Consider the following 15,583-nt stretch of genomic DNA (forward strand, 5'->3'; position numbering starts at 1 on the left):
CTCAGTTAAATTGGAGGTGGAGCTTGGAGGGAAGCAGGTGATAAGACCCTGGTGCTTTAGACCAGCACGCAGGAAAAGGTGGGCAGGGCAGTGGAAGGGAGGGGCGTCCCTGGGAAGAACCACGCCCTTCCCCCCTCTCCGCCCTCAACTGGCTTCCGGCTACAGGCTCCACTGCAGACACCCCATGTACACACACGCCTTCGTTTTTTAGGTGCTGTAAAGGAAGCCCAATGCTCCCAACATGTGGACACCCCTGGCACGCGCCCGTGTTCCATAAGGGGAATGCACGGGTTACGCTATAGTCCCTCTAAACACGTCCTGTCAGCACAGGGGCTGCTGGCGCGGGAGGGCCCCTCCCCCCTCCAGGCCACCCGGTAACCATGGCGACGGCAGAGAGGCGGGTGCCACGGTGGAAGGGCTGCGCGCGCTTGTGTCCGAGCGGGTGCGCGCCTCCGCGTCCAAGTCCTACTGGGCGCCGCCCTTCCCGCCCCCACCTAGGCGGAGCAGCCGCGCCCCCTCCCTGGACCCTGCTCCTCAGTTCGGGGGGAGGGGTTGCTCCCCCTTAGGCATTCCAGCTCCACCAACGCTGCGCATCCAGCTCCCGCCTGCTAGGGTCCAGAACAGTGCAGGAGCTGTTAAGTTGCCTCTGCGTATACAGTCCACAGTGCCGGCCAGGCCCTCTACTACACCGAGAGTTCCCAAAGCAGAAAAAGAAGCCCACTGGCTTTGGGGGACTTTGGAGAGGCATCAATCCAGTAGCCTAGGCCTGGATAGTCTCTGCACACAAGTAGCACACACAATCGAAAGTCTGTCCCACCTGCACATATCTGTGCACCTAGGGTGAGCCTCCAAGTGTTCATGAAAAGCTCCTGCACCCAACTGGCCCTTCAGATACTGAGGTTGGGAGACCTGACCCCCTTCCCTGGAGAGGTCCTGTTGTTTCAGAGCTCAGAGATGACAGGGCATGTGGGAGGGCGTGTCTAAGCGGTGGGGTGGTGAGGATACACACCACAGGGACAGGGAGCGTGGCTGATGTCCCTTAGCAGTAGAGCTAATTACTGTGACTCCACCTCTCATCTGCTATCTTGGTGACTTCCTGGAGGAAGGAGGATCAAGAATGATCCTGCGAGGGGCTGGGGACTTAGCTCAGTGGTAGAGCGCTTACCTAGGAAGCGCAAGGCCCTGGGTTCGGTCCCCAGCTCCGAAAAAAAGAACCAAAAAAAAAAAAAGAAAAAAAAAGAATGATCCTGCGAAGCAGAGAGCTTTCCTGCACACTGCCTGAGTAAAGGCTATAGCGAGGATGGAGTGATACTAAATAGCAAGGTGGGTCTGAGGTATGTATTGGAGTTCTGATAGCGGAGGACAGGGCAGGAGGGGTGGGAAGTTTAGAGCAGCAGGCTGCAGTGAAGGGGGAGGGAAGGAGGCTGCTGAAGGCCCCTAGAGAACACACACAGGTCTCTTTGTCCAGTGAAGCCTGGGATGCCTGGGGCGGAGTCTGGACCAGAGGCAGGGGGCTGCACCAGGAAAGCTAACAGATGGAGACGCGTTAGAGGGGAGGGTGGTAGCAGCAGGGGCGAGCACCGGCACCGGCTGTCAGCGAGACCTCTTCACCCATGTTTATCCAGCTTCATGGCATCTCTGAATACAGGCACATATGCGCATGCACATATCCTGGCTCCCTGGGGTGGCACTGTCTGTGAGGCTGACCCCTCCTCTATGCGCGAATGTATCGCCCTGTCCCTGAACACACAGACACCTTAGAAACATGCACAGCCAGGGACCTAGAGAACTACGTGGAGAAAGAGACAGGTGCAAAAATAGAAACCTCCATGTGCCTGTGGAGGGGCATCTGCAGTGACAAGCACCTGTGGAAACAGCCTCCTGCAGGCAGATCCAGAGGCGGCATGCACAGAGGTGTGGGAACACAGGTATGAGGACATGCAGAGTCAGACACACATATGAAGAGACACACGCACCTGGAGACACAGTAAGACCAAACCCACAAAGGAACCTCTGTGGGTGGCCAGGCCCCACCCTGCCCTTTGGCACTCCAAGGAAGCCCAGGGCCACCTCAGCTCAGTCCCCAGAGCAGCTCCATCCTCAGCAAAGACAAAGTCAAGACAGCCCTCCCAAACCTGTAAGCTCTGACGCTCGGTGCCTAGCCCGCACCCCACCCCCAGGCTCCTAGGCAGTAAGGGGGGCCTGAGGGGCCTCAGGGCCCATCTCCCTTCGCAGCTTTCAGTCTCGACTTTCAGCTGTTTTTCCAGGAGAAGACTCCCACCTCTTTCAGCACTCAGATTTCATCAAACTTGGCATCTTAAAAGCCTGTTTTGTTTTTGAGTCTGAGCTGTTTGGGGCCTGTCGGCAGCCTCGGCCTCCCCTCTCAGTAATCCCCCCTCCCTTGGGCTTCCCTGGCACTCCACAGCATCCTATTCAGCCTGGCAGGTGAGGCCTCCCCACCACTCTCGGACTCAGTGGACCCCAGAGCCAGCCACTGCCTGGCCCCTACACTCTAGGCTCTGCCTCATGCTGGGCTCTCTCTCCTGAGGTTCCTCTACCCGAGGCCTGCTCCAGGAATTTTCTTTTTAACCATTTACCTGTCTAGGTTCAGACCTTGCTCCCAGTCACTTCAGACCACTGACAGCCTCCCACTCCCTCTTCAGCCCCCTGCAGCCCTGCTGCCACCCCCGCGCGCGCCTTCTGGAAGCCTGCTCGCCAAGGTCAGTGCCAACTGCAGAGCCAAGGCCAAAGGACACTGCCCAATACTCATCTTTCTTGGGTTTTCCTCCTTCATATTCCTCCATTGCCTCCCTTGCTCTGGCTTCTCCCTTAGCTCCCCCCTCCCCCAACAGTGAAAGCCAGTTCTTGGGGATCCTTTTGGCTTGGCTTCTTGGCTCTCACAATTCCATCTCTAGCCGCCCTTCAAGAGTGCCAGGCAACTCCACATTAGGCCTTCTCACATCTTTCCTTGGATGCCTGCACACACCTGACTCGACAGATTTCAAATTAGACTTATCAATTCACCTCCTCAGACCCAGGCCTCTTCTTGTATTTCAATCTTAGATAGAACATTGGTTCCTCTGTCTACCAGCCTTGAACCAGGAACCCAGAGTGAACCGCCTCTGGGATCTCACAGGCAGCTGGGCCGGATGCTACCTGGCATGCTCTTGGTCTATCTCCCTTCCTCCTCTACTCACAACAAGGTTCGGGATGATGCTAGCTTTTGCTAGCTAGACTGACTACACCTACCTCTCATTGATACACTTCTGCCCTACTTTGCATCAACAAGGACCTCTCTGAAGCAAGAGTCTGCCCTTGGTAAGCCCTCCTCTCCCCTGGCAACCAGGGTGAGGAGGATTCTTTACCAAGGATGGAGAATATACAGTCAGGGGCATCTAACACCTCCAACTTTGAGAGCTCTTTCCAGTGGTACTGATGCAGCCCACGATCATAAGCTGGGGGAAGGGGCAAAACGCACAAAGCAGGCCTGATAGGCACCTGAGACCACAGGGATAGAGAGCTGGATGGGCACAGGGAAAGTGTTCTGTGTCCACAGCTAACAGAAGAGGACTCCATTTGCAGACTATCAGAACTGGGAAAAATTAGGACTCCAGGAAACAAGAAACTCAGTGTCTGACCTTCCAGCTGCCACGACTGCCCCATTCCAAAAGCGCCTTCCTACCCAAGAATACCTAGGGTTTGAACCTCCAACATCTGGCTACAGCACTCCATATCCTCATGGTCCCCAGATCTATTTATTGTGGTCACAGGAAATGGAGGTTAGGGCCCAAGGCCACCAGACCAGAGGCATGTAAGTGTCACAGCTGCCAGGGAAGAAGAGAGGTTGTCTGGAATTCTAGTGTGGGACTTCCTGTGGTAGCTCTTCACCCTCATTTTCCACTACGAGCGAAAGGAATAGAAAGGCTTCTGGCAGAAAAAAGGTGGAGCGGGGAAAAATAAACCTAGGAAAACACACTCATCCCGCCTAGCCCAGGCAGGACGCCTCGGGACAGGGCCATAGGTGGCTCACCATCAGCCTTTTCCCCTGGAGCTATTTCCAGAGAGTCTCTGTGTGTGTTGAGGGGAGGGGTGTGTGCTCGTGTGTGTGTGCATGTGTGTGTGTCTTAAGTTATCTATCACCCTAAAGCCTCAGAACCCACGAGGGTGAGATCAAGTGCAGTACTCACAATCCAGTGCCCTCAACCCGGGCCATTGCCGCACAGCCTTCTCTCCAGGTGGGCAATATGAGAGAGACACACTAGCTGGATCCAGCCGAGTGGCACAGGTGGTACAGCAGTCTGGCCCACTTAGCAGACACGGGCCAAGATGGAAACAGGTGGAAGGACAAGTGGGTAGGTGGGGGTGGGGAAGAAAGCGAGGTCCTGAATCCTCCTGAGGCCAGGCTTAGTCAGGACTCCTAGTGTGCCCTGCCCCTCGCTTGGTTACAGAGGAGCTGCTGAGGTGCGAGGGCAGCAGATGCCAATAATACTTTAGCCCCACCATGCTGTCCGGCATCCATCGTTGTCCAGCTGTTCTGACTGACGGACGGATCCAAGCTGAGACTCTGTGGGGTCCCAGAGACAACGAATCTTTTTTTTTTAAATATTTTATTTATTTAATGTATATGAGTACATTGTAGCTGTCTTGAGGTACACCAGGATCTGTTACAGATGGTTGTGAGCCACCATGTGGTTGCTGGGAATTGAACTCAGGACCTCTGGAAGAGCAGTCAGTGCTCTTAATCCCTGAGCCATCTCTCCAGCCCGAGACAACAAATCTTAATACAGCACCTTCCTTCCCCCCAGCACCAGACTGACCTACACATCCATTCTGCTGACTCTCTTGCTGTTCACAAAGCTAAGGGATAATACCACCTGCTGTAAACCTGCATATCACACACACACACACACACACACCCCACCATATGTATCCCACAATCCAGATATCGCCTGCTGTGAACATGTGCATGTGTGTACACATCCTACTACTGCACAGAGCCCATAAAGTACATACCACCTGTTTACACATCACGCCCCTCCCCAACTGCCTGAGGCACACACGTGTACCCTGCTACACAACTGCTTTTGTGTGATGAGGTACACTCCTGGTACACGTAGTAGTTCACACATGCTCACACCACCGTAAGCACATCACCTTCTATGTCCATGAAATGACAAACATCCAGCCCTGGAGCCTGGCCCCCAGGACAAGGCAGAAACAGTCTATTCCTACCCCACTGCCTCTATTCCCATCTTACTTTGGGCATTCTGTGTCCCTTTCAGAACTTACCCCATCATTAGGGCTCCACCACACCTTTGTCTGTCTAGCCTCCTCCCTGAGGTTTTCCCCAACCATGGTTCTGCCTGGCCTGGACTCTGCAACCCCTGGGGACTCTAATGACCTCCAAACTGAGCTCAACACCCTTACTATCCCCTTCCACCTCTGAAGGGAAAGCCCAGAATCAAGGCCTCACTCCCTTCCCCCACCCCTCCCCTCCCCTGTGAGGGAAAATGTCAGATTCCCAGTCTCAGTGGCAGCAGCGGGCGGGTTGGAGGGGGAATGATTCAGCCACCGCCTCAAGAGTGCGGAGCGAGAAGAGCTTTTCCTGCCATTACCCGGCGAGGGAGAGGCTGGCGCGCTAATGGCTTCAATTACCACTCAGACAGGAACGCTGGGCGGCAGGGCCCTGGTACTCATCACAGCCCAGGACAAGACAGGCCCACCCCCAGCCAGCTTGTACTGGACACCCCACCTTGTACCCTGACAGGGATGTTGGCACACGGGCTGGCCATCCCAGCACAGTGGTCTAGGTCTCACACAAGCTGCACCAGAAGCAGTCTTGCTTCAGTAGCAGCAGAGTACGGAGAGTCATGAGGGACCTGGCATGGCAGTATCCCCAGAGGCTGCAGTGAGAGTGGCCTGGGGTGGTAGGAGGCAAGGACAGAGGGCCCCAAAGGAAGTATAATACTGGGGTTCCCTTTTAAAGAGACACTGCTCCTGCACCTGGACCAGGCTCCCCAGGCATTCTCGAGGCACACCCCAAAGCACCTATCTCTTGATGCACAGCTTTACATGCCTGTGTTTAGCAGACACACGTAGTGTGAGACACAAGTAAGGCATTTAGGCACCATTTTCCAGCCCCTAAACCAAGTTTATCTCTCACTACTAAGATTCTATGGTGGTCGCATAAAAATGGCCCTGGCTCTCTCCTCATGTCAATACCAGAGCTCCAAAATAAAGCCATCTTTTCACCTACTACAGGCAAGCACCCCAGCTTTCCTGCCCCCCCCCCCCCCATGGAAGAGGCTGCAACCCTAAGGTCCCATCCCCTGTGACATTCCTTTCTGCCAAGCCTTAAGCTGGTCAACAGGACAAAGACCAACAGGACAGGTCAGCATTTTGCCTCGATGGTACAATGTCTCAGGAGCAGGATGGGCCCATGAGGCCCACAACCCCAGACACTATTGTAATAGGGACCTGTCCCACACTTCCTCAGACATCTTCCAGTCCTCAGAGGCATCAACATATATCCCAGGAATGGGGATAAAAGTATGTGTCTACTACTGGGGTCCATCCCCAACACCACATAAGAAAGAATAACCTCTAATCTATGGAAAAAAAAAAACCCTCTTGACCAGGAAGGCCATTTCTAATAGCAACCCTCTGCTGCAAGTGTGAGTTCTTTTGCCCAGGCCTTGAGAGACCCTTTGAAGGGTAAAGTTGACAGGGCAATGGGATGTCTTGGAGGAATTAGCGCTCCATTCTCACAAGGAGACTACTTCCCAGCCTGAGAGCTTCAGAAGATGCCCACCATGGTAAGGACTATACTTCCAATCTTTTAGACACCATTCAAACACAAGGCAGTGTATGTGACTCTCATGCCAACAGCTAGAAGTTCGGGGTAGAAATCCTTCTCCTAGGTCACAGATTCAAAAAGGAACCTCCGAGCCAGCAATTTCAGCTCAGTGCTGGGCCCCTGTCCCCAAATGGAATGGAAAGTGTGGCTAGCACAACCCAGATGTCACCAAGCAGCAGCAGGTCAGGTGTCTGAGCTTCAGAATGAGGTCCTGGGATGTTGTTTACACTGTAGTGAAAGCCCCACACTGGCTTGGACAGAGGGTACAATATCCTGGATCCCGGATGGAACAGACGAGGCCCCTCTACAGGGGAGGGCCTAACCCAGCTCCATTAGAACCCATTGATTCACACAAGACACGCAGATCCAAGAATTACTGAATGGATGCATGTGTGAACACATAAAGCCAAAGCGTAAAAATGGCCAATGTGAAAAGATGTTCAACTGCTCTTGTAATCAAAGAAATGCAAATTAAATTGAGATGCCATTTTTTGCCTATTAACTTGGCAAAGCTTTTTTTTTTTTTTTTTTTTTAATGGTAATTTCTACTGCTGGTGAAGATGTGCAGAGAAGAGGCCCTCTCATGCCCTTCCTGGTAAGAATATAAACAGATACAATCTTCTAGCGATATTGAGGGCTTTAAAATGCATGTGCCCTTTGACTTAGCAATTCTACTCCATGAACCTAGAATCAGGAAATGATCAGCGAAGCAACAGAATCTTCTTGGATACCTTTCTTATGAAGGCTGAAAGCTGAGAACATACGCACCCCACAAAAAGGGAACAGCTAAGTGAACTAGGGTGCGTCCATGTGACAACTTACCCACGGCCATTAAAAACAATGACGCAGAGGATTAATGGCAAGGAAATCTTCACCATATAGATTTTTTTTAAAGCAAGAGCTGGGGAGGTAGCTCAGTAACGGACCCGCTAAGCAATCATGAAGACCCGAGTTCAGTTTCCTAGCACCCATGGAGGAAGCTGGGGATGGAAGTGCGTGTCTGAGCCCAACGCTGGGGAGGCAGGTAGAAATAGGTAGGTTCTTGGAGCTTGCTGGCCAGCTAGGCTAGTCAAACAGGTGAGCTCCAGGTTCAGGGAATGAGGTTGTCTGAAAAGCCCTGGACTTGCCCTCTAGCTGGGAAAAACAAAACCAAAAAACCTGGTCACGGAACAGTGTGTGACACTATTCTGTTTATATACGTTAATACAAATATACATACATGTATACAAAACATACACACAGAAAATGGGCCACCAAAAAATCACCAACAGCACTAGGGGTAGGATAATGAGAGATTATTATTTCTCCTTAAGCACTATTCTATGCCTCTCAATTTTTTAACAGTGAACAGATATCAGTATTGCATTTAAAAATGAAAGCAGCAATCAATACGGTATTTTGAAAACGCACGTTCAGATTCATGTATCCACTGCGGTCAAGGTTTAATCATGTCACTTCCCACCCTATTTGTGGCTTTCTACGTCCTCAAGAAAGGGTTCGTTTCTCAGCCTGATCCTCCAGCCTCACTGAATTACCCTCCCCCTCCTCTCGTGTCCCCCAGTTCTCCAGGCGCCACTTGAAAAGCCTCAAATTGACCACTCAGAGTTCTGGAAGCTCTGTTCCTCTTTATATCCTGGGCCTTGGCAAAGTGTCCACGTTCCTTATAGAATTTACCCAATACTGACTGAGAGTAGCATGTATCAAGTGACATTCTGGGCTTAACAGCAATTCGAGCAAAGTACGTGAATGAATGAGCGAATGAAATGAATGAGCCACCAGATGAGGACCCAGCTCCAGCTCCCTGATCAGGGTACAGAGTACACAGACACTGACTGCCACAGCCGCATAACCTCGGGGCCACAGAACTTCAGCACCACACCTACAGCCTGACCCAGACCCAAGGGAGCAATGACCCAGCACAGCCGATCACACAGCTGGAAAGCTCACTGCGGGCTTCAACACAGACCCGTGACCTTGGCCTGTTGAGCACTGACTCTCACCCACCCAGGACGGCCAGTCCTGGTGAGCTCGGCCCACACCTCAGTCTACCTGGCCACCACGCCTCGGGACATACCTTCAAGTACTGACAGCTTGGCACTTGTGTTGATCTCGCCGAGACTGTTCGTGGCCGTGCACTCATAGATGGCTTCGTCTCGCTGCACTCGTAATGGCTGGATCCGCAGCACTGACCCTGCTCCGTCGTCAAACTCAATTACCTGTCACAGGACAGATGTGGTTGCAGTCTGTTAGGGGTCTGAGGATCTACTATAGTTTTTCTCACATCCCCAAAAGGCCCTTGAGGTGACTAAGGGAGCAAGAGAAGAATCACACAGAGGGCGGCCCAACCCTAAAGCCAACCCAGCCCTCCCAGCCGGTCCAGGACAAACCTCAAAGCGCTGGGAGCTGACTTTCTTTCCCTTCTTCATCCATGTGATTCGAGGCTTGGGTTCCCCTGTGGCTTGGCACACGAAGGAGGCCACCCCTCCCGACAGCCCGATCTGGTCCTCGGGGACCTTAACAAAGACAGGTTTGCCTGGAAGAGACAGAGACACTAAATCAAGTGGCCATCACATCAGGCGTGGCCAATGCTGCAGGTAGCAGGCCTTGGGGACCAGGGGCAGGAAAGACTTAGAGAAAACAATGATAATACCTAACTTGTATTCAGTGCTTCATAAGTGCCAAGCCCTGTTCAGAGAGCGGAACCCTTGTAACTCTCTGAAGCCGAGGAGGTGGGTGCTGTAATTACTGTTTACAGAGAAGAAAATCGGGGTGTGGGGAGGTCAAGAGATTTGTCTGCTGTGACACAGCTGGTAAAGACGCAGAGTCTGGAGTTGGGGGCTCCGCCTCCTGGTCATTCCAAGCTCCAGGAGTAAGAAAAATCAGAAAGGTACTGGAGAACTGCTTTCCGGGAAGAGCCCAGACTCTCCTAGAGTCCTTCTATCTCCCCTAAGCCTTAGGCAGACCCTAGGACTCCTCCTCTTCCCTGCCCCTACATTCCAACAGCCCCAAAGGCCTGGACATTCAGCTCCTGAGAGGCTCTGGATGGCTTCCCAGAGGGATGCTTTCCTGTAACTCCCCGCTCCCAACCCTGCCCCCACTAGCTTGGCAACTGCCTTCCCACAGCCTGGGCAGCTCCTGAGTTCCTACTCCAGAGGAGGAGGACAGGGGTTCAGCCAGGGCCTGCCATCCCCGGGTTTACACGCCAGGGCTGACCCACGGCCCTGCATGTCTCGTCACCTAGGGTCACAGTCCCAAGAAACCCGGCTCATTGAGACGTAGCAATGCCTCGTTAATCCTGACAGTGGATCCATTTCCTATTAATCAAGCCTATGAACAGTTCCAGGAAAGCCGGTGCTTTGGGAACTGGTCCTTCAGATGATCTGCTGGGTGCCCATGAGCTCAGGCTCAGTTTGTGCCCTGGCAGAAAAGTACCCACTATGTACCAGGTCTTTATGCCCTTTCTTGTATAATCAGTGTCTCCACTTTATAGGCTGAAGGATCAAGTCACATGCCCAGAGTCACACAGCCAGAGAATACTGACACATTTGGGACCCAAACTTAGGACCTTCAGAGTCCAAAACACCTGACACAAAAACTTCACAGGAGACAGGAGACCTTGTCAGTGGTGGTAAAAGTCAGACAAAAGAAGCAGAGGAAAGGGTTGGGGATTTAGCTCAGTGGCTAGAGCGCTTGCCTAGGAAGCGCAAGGCCCTGGGTTCGGTCCCCAGCTCCGAAAAAAAGAACCAAAAAAAAAAAAAGAAGCAGAGGCAGAGGAATGACTGAGGTGAGGGAGGGGCACAGGTGACTGTTACAGCAGGCTGTGACTAGGAAAGAGATGCCAATTGGAGGAAGGCTTGGAAATTCTTGGGAGTTTTATCTGTATTGATGTTTACATGCCTGTTTATGTGTACCATGTGCATGCAATGCCCACAGCGGCCAGAAGGGGGCATTAGGTCTTCTGGAACTGGACCAGAACTGGACAGGTGGCTGTGAACTGCCTGCTGTGGATGCTGGGAAGCACACCCAGGTCTCTACAAGACACTTGCTACAAAGAGGCGCTCTTGACCCCTGTGCCAGTTCTCCAGCACCAATTCTGTTTTTGCTTTGTTTTGTGTTTTAAGGACGTGTCAGTGGCAAGCCTTTGCCCAGGGCAGGCAGCCACTTGTTATAGCATTACTAGTCCCTGGAGTCAGTAGGTCCATTATTACCCTCGGTTTAGAGACAGGGAGACAGATGCAAGCAGTGAGAGGAACAAGGACCAATGAGTCAGTGTACTGGGATGGAGCTGGGTCAACCTACATTCTAAATCCTAAACTCACTTTAAATATCTGTGTCCTCCCCGGGAAGGAAACTAGGGACCCACCAAAATCTGTTCCTACGGACTAGGCTGGGCAACTCAGAGGGCCCAGTGAAGGGACAGGAAAGTCATGCAGGTGACCCAAAGGTTCTAAACTCCTTTCTGTCTCTGCCTCCCCCAGCTGCCTCTGGGGAGAGGCGTGGCTCTTTCCTAGCTTGTAGAATTCACATAGCCTGTCAGCGTTGCCTATGCTTGCCTGACAGGAGGCCCCCTCCAGGGTCTACTGAGGTCATCTCTTAACCCCTCCCCCACCCCAGTAGCTTCCAGCTCCCCATCTGCACTGCCACCACCTCTCCATGGGACAAATGGCTAGCTGAACACACTGATGGCCCGGCCTCTGTCACCCCCACCCCTCCTCCTCTACTCTCTATTCTGAAGCCAGAGAACAAGCCTCCTCCTGATCAAATCTCTCCAAAGGCCTCCCACTGCTTTTTACAAAGAGTAAGCTCCTACCACTGCAGACAAAGCTCAGCCAAGTCTGACCCAACCACTCTCTCCAGAGTCCTGGCTTTAGAGCCCTGAATAAGCAACGCTCCCTGCTGCCTCAGGGCCTTTGCGCAAGCTGCACCCTCTCCTAAGAGCCTCTTAGACTACCCTTTACCCACTAACCTCCTACGTCACCTTTGAACCTCATTGTCTCAGAAAACTATCCCCTACCCCTAACCGTGCCCCATTAGCTTAGTCGCCCATTAGCTTAGTCCGTGGTTTTGAGCTCTCTCAGCCTCCCACAGTACGTACGCGTGATGCTACAGCCTTCCCACCTTTTTAGTGTTTAATAGTTGCTTCCCAAACAGACCGTAACCCTGGGCAGAGCAGATTCCATATCTGTCCTGTCTTCTGCCCCCGTCCTACTGTCTGACCCTGTTCCTGACACCCAGGGGTGCAGAACAGAGGAATAAAAGGGCAGAGGGAGGAATGTGAGAGGAGGGTAGAAGACTGGGCCCCACATACTCCTTCCCTCTAGGCAAGAGAGAAACCCAAGGAATAAGTGCCCCTCCAGGTCCTGCCTCAACGTGTCTACAGTGAAACCAGAGGCTGGAACCTGAAGAACCAGAAAGACTAGGAGTGTGCTGGGGTGGGTGGGGTGGGGTGGGGCCTCCGGAGACAAACAAAGAGCAGAGGCTGGGCAGGGGAGCCAGGTAGATCATGAGCAGCCAGGAGGAACAAGCCTGGAAGCTGTGTGGGGGCTGGACTGTGCCCAAGGCCCGGGGCCATCGGGGAGGTAGAACTACTCCTCTCCCTTGGAGGCTGCCCAGGATCAGGCTGGCAATGCTACTCCAGTCCCAGGCTACCTAGGACTGGGGCCCTTCTATGCCTTGCTTCCTACTAAGGGGACCCTCACAGAGCCCCAGGCCACCTGGCTCTTCCTCACTCCAGAGTCCTAGCTAACCTTGGATCTTCCTTTCCTCAGGAGACTTTCAGAGACCACAGACAAATCTTGTTTCTATGCTGTCTCCCCAAATTTGCTCCTGCTAGCCTCTCTAGATTCATTCTTTTCCTTTTCAACAAGTACCCTGTTTTTTACGCAGTTGCTAGAGGTCAAGCACAACGCTGAGAACTTAGCTGGGGCCCTGGTGTATTTACCCACCATCCAGACCTGCCTCTGTGTGCACCCTGAATCCCATATTAGCCCCTATTCCAGACTGTGGAAGCCTGGCCCATGCCCCACTGTCAAAAAGCCAGGCTACTATAAGCACTCTGCCCTTGGCTTTATCAGCTGGTGTGTGTGTGTGTGTGTGTGTGTGTGTGTGTGTGTGTGTAAATGAGTGTGCATACGTGTCATGGTGCACATGTGGAGATGCATGTGGAGGTCAGAGGACAACTTGGGGAGTCAGTTCTCTCCTTCCACTAAGTAGATTCCAGAAACTAAAATGGCCTGGTGGTGAGTGCCTTTACTTGCTGAGCTGTCCTGCTGGCGTATGAACAAAACTTCTGAACCAGAAAACCGGGTGTCATCTGAACAAGCAAGGAGCAGTTTTGTGTCACAGTTACCTGCTGTGTCACCCAGCCCTGTGGGCAGCTACTCACAGTAGGCTACCCTGGGCCATTCTTTATATGTCAACAGCTGACCTGTGCGTGAGAGGACATTACCAAGAAAGGGGCTGGCTTGGGCTAGAAGGAAGCACACCCCCTGGAGACAGGCAAGCATGCAACTCCAGAGACAGCTAAACTGGGCCACCTCCAAGGCTCCTCCACAGGGAGACTGACTGCTATTTTGTGCCTCCCCTGAGGGGCGCATATACACAAGCACATAAACAGCACTGCACACGGAGGGAGAATCACACACAGCAGTTTAGGACCACAAGGGCAGGGAGCTGGTGGAGAGGTGATTTCCCAGGCCCGGAGTGGCTGGTGAGCTGGGGACTCAGTTAATGAGCTCCTTGACTGTTTCTGGCAATCTTCCCCACCCTGTCCACTCAAGGGCAGCCCTAGCTCCAGGAGGCACTCGACAGGGGGAGAACTTAATAGGTGCCAGGTGCCTTGCCCATGTGACCTCAGTTAACCTTTACAGGTAGGAGTGATTACCCCGGTTGTGCAACAGGAAAACAGGCTCAGAGAAAGCACTTGTGCCGGAAGCTCCAGAGGGCAGGGTCTAGACGGGCCACCCATAAGCATAAGGGGGAGGGCCATGTTCCAAAGCAGGGGCCTTGGGGGAGGGGAAATGGCAAAAGAGCCACATACTCCTGAGTCTCCTGCATCTCTGCCTCGTATCACTGACCCCTTCAGCTACCAAGCACCTTGGCTCAACTTTAATGCCCGAAAATGACCTGGTCACAACCAGGACCCAACATGCACCTGGTCTGGGAAATCCTGTCACCATCCTGTACCGTCTTCAGGCCTCACCCTGCTTTCCCATAAGCTCCTAAGGCCAGGGGTATGACTCTTCCTTTCTGCCAGCCTCATTTCTTCATTGGGCAACACTCTGAGTTAGCAAATGCCCAGTCATCTTCAGGGGCCCTCTATTCCAGGAAGCCTCTCAAGACATTCATTCAGGCTACTCCTGTGCCAGTGCCGCCCCAACCTGCCTCCACTGTTCTGTCAACTCACAGACTTGTGCCCAGCTCGGTGGGTTCTGTCTTGTGATGGCTCTGGGCCGATTATTTCTCTCCTAGCCCTTACCACGTGAGATCAGCAGAAACCTCTGCCTGAAGGCTGGATCAAGGCCACCTTAATGCCCACATCCATATATCTTCCCTCCCAAGAAGGCACAAAACCCTGGGTTAGGGAGACGAGCTGAGGGAGGTTCCAGAAGTGTGCGTGCGTGCGTGCAAGCAAGCATCCCTTTGTACCCAGGTTTCCACTGGAGCTGACTAGGCATCAACGCTAGGCCTCCAGGCTAACTCTTGGCAGCTGCTTCTCTCCCCTGCTTCTCTCCGCTCCCCTCTGAGGCCAGGGCCCCCATTCATTTGTCTCGTTAAGAGGCCTATAGAAACACATTTGTCCGCTCTGCGCTTCACTGCTCTGGTCGTCAATTCTCTGGGGGCACCCGCCCTGCCTTCTGCAGCAGTCCTGTCCGAGTCTGGCTGCTTGCCCCTAGTGAGAAGTCTTGCAAGTTCAGTCCAAGCCTGGCCATGATGGGGAGAGATTCAAAAAATGAGTGTAATTTAAAGGTAGGCTGGGAGGGCAGAGCCCGACTCGTGAGGTTGGTGTACCAGAGCCCCTAGCTGACGGCTCTTGGCCTGGGACAGTGCCCAGGACACAGCACCTGGAGGTCAGCCCTTAGTAGAGGTGGGGTCCCAGCTTCTTCACCTGGTTCCCACCTTTAAGTCCCTGGCTGGCCTCTGTAACCAAATTCCTAAGGAGCCAGCAGCAAGATTCCTGGAAATCTGCCCCAAAAACAGCTTCGTCTCACTCCTCCTGACTCCTATGGCAGTCAGGACTGTCCTGTTCCTTTAATTTATTCACAAACCCCCTCTAGACTCTGAGCTTGAACTGTCTAAAGCCTGCTGGGGCAGACAGGCTAAGGGAGAAACACCACAGGAGCATGCTCTGAGGAGTGCAGAGGACCAGACGTGAGCACACTGCCACAGGTAGTAGTGACAGTTGAGTCAGATCTAGTCATGTAAAGGGAGGGGAAACGTACCCCCACACCTTGTTTGTTTTTGGAGACCGTCACGTAGCCCAGGCTTGTCTTCAACTCACTGGGTAGGCAAGGTCATCTACAACTCTTAACCCCCCTGCTTCCACCTCTCAAACGCTAAGAATACAGGCCCTTGCCCTCACCACCATACCTGACTGCCAACGTGGAAACAGGAAGGAAGCATGGAGAAGGCCTGGACACAGGGGAGAAGAGAGACAGTGACAGGTAGGGTAGCTGACCCTGCAGGCGGTTGGGGAGGGAAGGGACGCAATCTGACTCTCGCCGTGGG

The 15,583-nt window shown here is 53.1% G+C and overlaps 1 protein-coding gene across 22 annotated transcripts in view; it reads right to left on the bottom strand.

Annotated features, from left to right (window-relative positions):
• Positions 1–15,583, bottom strand: part of Ptprf (protein tyrosine phosphatase, receptor type, F) — an 82,030-nt gene that overhangs the window by 50,636 nt on the left and 15,811 nt on the right. For 21 of the 22 annotated variants that reach the window (XM_039110175.2, XM_039110168.2, XM_039110167.2 and 18 more), the window contains 2 exons: positions 9,244–9,389; positions 8,931–9,072 (listed from right to left, as the gene is read on the bottom strand). In XM_039110175.2, coding sequence (XP_038966103.1) covers positions 8,931–9,072; positions 9,244–9,389 — 288 coding nt within the window. Of the gene's footprint in view, positions 1–8,930; positions 9,073–9,243; positions 9,390–9,506; positions 9,524–15,583 lie in introns of those variants that run through there. The other variant, XM_063287871.1, reaches the window with a different exon arrangement.

The sequence above is a fragment of the Rattus norvegicus genome, chromosome 5 (assembly GCF_036323735.1).
Source record: "Rattus norvegicus strain BN/NHsdMcwi chromosome 5, GRCr8, whole genome shotgun sequence".
In the NCBI taxonomy this organism is placed as follows: domain Eukaryota; kingdom Metazoa; phylum Chordata; class Mammalia; order Rodentia; family Muridae; genus Rattus; species Rattus norvegicus.